This window comes from Rhincodon typus, chromosome 36 (assembly GCF_021869965.1).
Source record: "Rhincodon typus isolate 14 chromosome 36, sRhiTyp1.1, whole genome shotgun sequence".
In the NCBI taxonomy this organism is placed as follows: Eukaryota; Metazoa; Chordata; class Chondrichthyes; order Orectolobiformes; family Rhincodontidae; genus Rhincodon; species Rhincodon typus.
Window position 1 is genome coordinate 19,270,009 of NC_063367.1, and position 7,163 is coordinate 19,277,171.

General features: G+C 49.4%; 1 protein-coding gene across 2 annotated transcripts in view; it reads right to left on the minus strand.

Annotated features, from left to right (window-relative positions):
* Window positions 1-7,163, minus strand: part of igf1ra (insulin-like growth factor 1a receptor) — a 255,113-nt gene that overhangs the window by 44,648 nt on the left and 203,302 nt on the right. The window contains exons 4-5 of one of the 2 annotated variants that reach the window (XM_048617169.1): window positions 6,813-6,955; window positions 5,115-5,259 (exon numbers count right to left, since the gene is read on the minus strand). In XM_048617169.1, the coding sequence (XP_048473126.1) occupies window positions 5,115-5,259; window positions 6,813-6,955 (288 nt within the window). The remainder of the gene's footprint in view (window positions 1-5,114; window positions 5,260-6,812; window positions 6,956-7,163) is intronic. The other variant, XM_048617170.1, reaches the window with a different exon arrangement.

Genomic DNA, 7,163 nt, shown 5'->3' on the forward strand with positions numbered 1-7,163 from the left:
TCAGTGCTGAGGGAGCGCCGCACTGTCGGAGGGTCAGTGCTGAGGGAGCGCCGCACTGTCGGAGGGTCAGTGCTGAGGGAGCGCCGCACTGTCGGAGGGTCAGTGCTCAGGGAGTGCCTCATCACCGAGAGATGATTCAGAATGGTGCATGGGTCCAAGGACTGAACGATCTACTCTAGCTCCTATGTGTGAATGACAGGTTGATCGGACCAGCTGGTATGATGCTGTCTGATATTTCTGTCGAGATGATTCAAAGCACGAATCTAGCTCAAAACAGACAAAATGTCTGAAGAGATAAAAAGCCAGGTCTTTAAAAAAAGTCAACTTCGAGGGGGAAAGGCCAACTCGCCTCACTGTAATTTCAGGAGGAGGCTATTCAGTCCCTTCTGCTCCTCAATGAGACTGTGGATGATATGCAGCCTGTCTCCACAAATGGAACACAGCATTGTATAACCAGGTCCCGGTCTGTGATCAGGAGCTTTGTAATTGGTCAGATGCTACTGATGCAGAGTATGCAATTGGGTGATGACTGGATCAGATTCGATGCCGTTGGTCTGCCTACTCCCAAGCTCACAGTGAAGCCATGCCATTGGTCACTGGGAAGCTCGGATGACGTGTCACAAGACTGAAGGTACCGGAGGAATCACTGCCCGCTGTGACTCAGGAACATTGGAGGCCGAGGGGTGACCTTGTCGAAGTGTATAACGGTATGAGGGGCACTAGATAAGGTGAACAGCCTCCAGGGGAGGGGAGTCCAGAACTAGAGGGAATAGGTTTGAGGTGAGCGGGGAAAGATTTAAAACGCTCCCAAGGGGCAACCTTTTCCACACAGAGGGTGGTGGAATAAACTGCCAGAAGAAGTGGTTGATACAGGTACAGTTACAACATTTAGAGGATGTTTGGACAGGTATGTAAGGCTTACAGGGATATGGACCAAACACAGGCAAATGGGACTACAAGGTGTAGAGCTGGATGAACACAGAAGGCCAAGCAGCATCATAGGAGCAGGGAAGCTGGTGTTTCTAGGCCCAAAACGTCAGCTTCCCTGCTCCTATGATGCTGCTTGGACTGCTGTGTTCATTTACCTCTACACCTTGTTATCTCAGATTCTCCAGCATCTGCAGTTCCTACTATCTCTGGCAAATGGGACTGGTTTAGTTTGGGAAACTTGGTCAGCATGGGCTAGTTGGACCGAAGGGTCTGTTTCCGGACTTTACGACTCTATAAGGGAGAGGAGGGGAAGACTCCAAAGCTGATTAGAAATACACCCTTAGAGCACATCCACCACATTGAGGGGTCAAGGAAGAGGATGGAATGTGGCCTCGGGGTGCAGGTGACTCCGTGAAGGCCTGAGAGATTGGACTGTGGTCTCCTATCATACACTGAAAAAGGCTCTCACAAGGCTTTCTCAAAGAGCTATTCCCAGCACATGTTTTGTTTCCTCACCCGGACCAGTATAGTTCTGTGACCACTGGGCTGTGTCAGAAAGACACATGATACCAAGCAGTTCACAACAAATTGGATGGATAGTTGGTCCGATGTGACCTTTCCCATGACCCCACTGCTCAATGTCAAAGGCCTCCCTGTACGAAGTTCCTCATTTGCTCCGAGTTTAAGGGACTACCCTCTTCAGCAATTAGTGCTTTCACCATCTAAAACTGCGCGTTAATTTTACACACAGGTTAGTATTATGGAGGAAAGAAAGGAAGATGTTTAATTACCCTGCTCCGTGAAGTTACAGAAATATTTGTACTTCTCCATAGTTAACCTTTTCCCGGCTCTGGATTTGCTTATCCAAGCCTCTCCTTTACGAGGCAATTTTATTTGTGCTTCCTGAAGATTATCTCCAATTTCTATCGTACTAGATCCAGCTCTGTAAGACCATAAGAGGTAGGAGCAGAAGTAGGCCATTCAGCCCATCAAGTCTGCTCCACTATTCGATCTATGAATCATCAAAGCTTCTCTTGAAATGTTTTACAGTCAACAGATTGCTTATCAATGCAAGGGATGGAAGGAGGCCATTCAGCCCCTTATCAACCTGCTCTGCTATTCAATTAGACTATGGTTGTTCTGTAAACTTAATGCCATCTTTCCATGCTATTCCTTGTGGGAGAGACTAGAACTAGGGAATGCAGTTCAAAAACAAGGAGGCTTGTATTTCAGGTGAAGACGAGGGAATTTCTGTTCTCTCAAGGAGATTCAGAACCCTTAGAAGTCTCTTCCACTGAGAGCCTTGGTGGCAGAGTCACTGAATGGGTTTTAAGGCTGAGGCAGGCAGTTCCCTGAGAAACAAGGGAGTCAGCAAGTTATCGAGGGCGGGTGAGAAGTTGGGAATGAGGCCACAATCTGATCAGCCATGATATTACTGAGCAACAGAACAGGTTCAGAGGGCTGAGTGGCCTGCTCCTAATTTACAATGAGAGTTCCAGAGCCTTAGTACCTTTACCAAAGAATAAAACATTATTTCCAGATGAAGAAATATTCAATATTTTTAAAGAACCAACATCCCCAACACCCACCAACAACCTCCAGCCTTTTGGACACAAAAGTTCCAGGATTCCACTACTGTGGCCCTCGCTCCAGTCCGTTCCCACCTCCCCCCCAACCGTCTTTCCCGTCCGCGCCCCCCCCTCCCTCCGCCCTCCCCCCCGTCCCCCCCCCCCCCACCGTCCCCGCCCCCCCCCCCACCCTCCGCCCTTGCTCGGTCCGCATCCCCCCTCCCTACTGTCGCTCCGGTCTGCCCCAGCTTCAGGTTACATGCCCTTTGTCCGAGACATGACTCTCACTTTCCAGCCTCCCTTCCCCCACACCATATTCTTATAAGGGCGGCAGTTTCTCTCTTTATCGCTGCAATCCTTCAATGATCAGATTCACCTCAAAAACATCGCTCCTTAATTTGCAACACTCAGTGGGAATCAGGTGCAATGTGCGCAATTTGTCCAGAGATCGAGAGATTCCTAAACATTAAAGCTATCACTGGCAGCAGGGCAAGAAAATGGGTTTGAGGTGCAGGTTCAGCCACAACGCGCTCAAGTAGCAGGGCCCATAGAGGGGCCAAATGGCATGATCCTAATCCTCTTCCCTACCCTCCTCATAACGTGACCCCTGCATTACTCTGAAGGCACAGAGACAAACATCGTCACCAACGTGCAGAGAGGAAAGGTCCGCCAATGGCAGTGTGGATAAAATGACCAAATCGCCCATCTTTGGTTGAGATGTTTGAGGGATACATGTTGACCAGGAGGTGAATATTGCAAGGATGCTCTGAGTGGAGGGAGTGCTGGGCTGGGGGCTATGGAGAATGGTTCATGTGTTTTGTTAGGGAACCGGTCCGAGTCATTGCAGCAGGCAATGCTACACTGAGACTAAAATAGTGGTTATTGAAATTCACTCCAATATTCTCCCTCTTCTGTCCAATAAGTGTTGATTGGGATCAGATTTGCGGATTTCAATAGCCTCAGCAGAGGGCCTCATGCCTCTAAGTCGGAAGGTTCTGAGTTTGAGGTCCATTTGGGACAAGAGCAGGCCTGCAGGAGGCTCTGACCTTCAGAGGTGACGTCAAGCTCAGAGCCTCCTGATTTGCTGTTATAGCACAGCTCAAAGGGTGCAGGGATCTTTCATTCATCCCTCAACCAACACCGGCTCCTTGCAGTGCGCACGTCGTTTGCAGCAGTCCCTGACCTGATGAAATTAAACAAACCAACGTCCCCATAAAACGACCTCACAACACTGCAAAGCGCTTAACGGTTTTCAGTTAACGTGTAGGCGCTGTTTGTACTGGAGGAACAACATAAAAGCTTGCTAAAAAGATAGACGTGTTGCTGAAGCTTTTTTCCCATTGGTCAGGACAAATGCAACAATGCCAATTTTTAACTATCACAACAATTTATATAACATAAGAAAAGGGGTTGTGGGGAGGGTGTGTGCTGATGGTTGGCAAGTCAGCTCTGACTGGTTGAGGCACTGCCAGGAGAAAGTAACAAATGCACATTAAAAAAACTGGGAAGTATGGTGGCCCAAACACAATACCTGTAAAATGTCTTTCTTTCTTTATAAAGTGAACCTAAGCTGACAGCATGACTGGAGTTTCCTGTCAATCTGTGCCAAGTGTTCTCGGGAGGCCTCCAGACAGTAACGCAGGGGAATTCTGGATGGAGCTCCCTCTTGTAACTTCAGGCTGTTGGGTTCAACGTTGTTGTAACCACAACACTGGTTAAACTCAGCTACTTCAGTACGAGAGAGTAGGAGGGGGTGGCGTTTCACAGCGGGGGCTCTTCCTCGCTATTGGCTCAAAACACTGATCCCAAACAGGTTTAGCACCGGACAGCTTGTTTTGAATTAGGATGGCACACAGAGTGATAGAATGATCAAATCAGGTTGGTCTTGGTCACGTTGCTGGAGGGAGGGATACATGTTGACTAAGGCTTAGAGTCATAGAGATATACAGCACAGGAACTGACCCTTCAGTCCAACTTGGCCATGCCGACCAGATATCCTAAATTAATCTAGTCCCATTTGTCAGCATTTGGCCCATATCCCTCTAAACCCTTCCTATTCATATATACAACCAGATGCCTTTTAAATGTTGTAATTGTACCAGCCTCCACCACTTCCTCTGGCAGCTCATTCCATACATTCCCTCTGGGTGAAAATGTGCCCCTTAGGTCCCTTTTAAATCTTTCCCCTCTCACCTTAAACATATGCCCCTCTAGCTCTGGACTCCCCTACCCTGGGGAAAAGACCTTGTCTACTCACCCTATCCATGCCCCTCATGATTTTATAAACCTCTATAAGGTCACCCCTCAGCCTCTGACACTCCAGGGGAAATAGCCCCAGCTTACTCAGCCTCTCCCTGTAGCTCAAACCCTCCCAACCCTGGCAACATCCTTGTAAATCTTTTCTGAACCTTTTCAAGTTTCACAACATCCTTCACTATAGCAGGGAGACCAGAATTCTTCAAATGTGGGCTGAATTTTGAGTGGGCGTTCAGAGCTGTGGCGTTAACCGGCTTGGGGACTGGGTGAGGAGTTCTGCTGTTTGTTTTAAGGGCGCTACTCAAAGTCAGCGCAGCTGAGACTGAGCGAGGGCAGGGATTACCTGAGTAAGGTACTCACCCTTCCAACTGATCCTCCCCATTGATGTAGCGCAGGCTCTTGAAGAACGAGAGTGAGACCAGGGCATAAGAATGGCGGATTTTCACATACCCTGAAATGGTTTCTATCAGCCCCAGGTTTGCTTCCAGCTCTGCTGCGATGTTGTCTGGTGGAAGAGAAAGCAGAAAGTAAAGTTAAAAGTCCGGGCCTTTAGCCACAAAACCAATGGTGAGCTACATTTCTGTGTATTTGGAGCGTGTGGCAAGCTAACAGGAGTCAAAACGTGGCTGAGTTGCTTCCGTCAAAGGAAGAACTCCCCAGGGTCAAACGGGCCGAGACCTAAACCGATTTGGAGCCCCTAAGCAGCAGTATAATAGCTCCTGCAAAATGTTGAGGTTAGTTTACAAACAGAACGAGTTGGCAGGTAGTCACACAGCTCGGGGCTCGGACTCCTGATCACTACTCCATCTGTCTCAGGCTCACACAACGGCCGCTGAGATTAGGTGGTGTGAGGGAAGACAGCGGTGTGGCAGTAAAATAACTCAGCTGGTCACCCTGACGCTCAGGCCCAATGCCCTTAGAACACAGGTTCAAGTACAACCAGAGCGGCTGGGTGGAATTTAAATTCCATGAGCTAAATGCGGAATCCAGAAATATAAAACTTGTCTCCGCAGACGGTGACTGTGACAACTGTCCATTGCAGTAAAAACCTGTCTAGATCCCACATGCTCTTTAGGGAAGGAAATCTACCGTCCATACCGAGTCTGGCCTACATGTGACTCCAGACCCACATCAATGGGGTTGACCCTTACTTGCCCTCTTTCTCTCCCCCTCTCTCTCTCTCCCAGTCTCTCCCTCTCTCCCCACCCCGTCTCTCCGTCTCTCCCTCTCTCCCCACCGTCTCTCCCTCCCTCCCCCGTCTCTTCTTCTCTCTCCCCACCGTCTCTTTCTCTTTCTCTCTCTCCCTCCCTCTCTTTTGAGCTATAGGAAGACGTTGAATGGGCTGGGACTATTTTCCCTGGAGCGTCGGAGGCTGAGGGGTGACCTTATTGAAGCTTATAAAAATGGCTGAGCAACTCTCTCAGTTCACAGGCAGTTAGGGACAGGTAACAAATCCTGGCCTTGCCAGGGCACCCACATCCCAGGAACGGATACAGAACAGTGGTACAGTGGCTCAAAGGTAGTAGGAACTGCAGATGCTGGAGAATCTGAGATAACAAGGTGTAGAGCTGGATGAACACAGCAGGCTAAGCAGCATCAGAGGAGCAGAAAGGCTGACGTTTCGGGCCTAGACCCTTCTTCAGAAAATTTTTCTGAAGAAGGGTCTAGGCCCGAAACATCAGCCTTCCTGCTCCTCTGATGCTGCTTGACCGTACAGTGGCTCAAGTCTGGGTCAAATCTCAAACCCAGGCTGTAAACAGTTCCAAAATTGACCCTAACTCAGCAACAAACCAACCGATACAGACTGAGGCCAGCCTGGAGCTGAGATGCTAAAACTCTTGGGCTGGAGACAGTTTTCCTGGAATCAGCTGCTAAGGCTTTCCGATGGTCAGTGTGGGACAGATGGACCACACATCCACTCGGCCGATGAGCCAAATAGATAAGCAATACTTCCCAAGGAATCAAAGGAAGTGAAAGGGGTGAGAGGCAGGGAGCATGCTTCAGGAGTGAAATTCCTCGGACCTTATCGCTGGGTGAAGCCGAGTGGCCTGTACTTACTCCCCCTGCGGATTGTGATGATCAAGTTGCCATCGATGACCGTGCATCCCTGCAGGTTCTGGGCTGCGGTGACAGAGTCGATGGTTTTTGTTTTCACTGAGCAGACACTGGGGCAAGGGCCATCACAAGGGGTGCAATACATGCTGCAGAATGGGGAGGCAAAAAGGAAAAGAACTCCAGGTTATCCACACACACACGCACACAACAGCAGCTGAACAGGGCATAGGGCACACCCTGGAGACAGACCAGCCCTTTCGTTACCCAGACCCAGCGAAGACCACCATGCGACACCGACGACAATTGGGGGGCAGAAGTATTTCGGTTACATTTCTCTTTGATTGGGACGAGTTG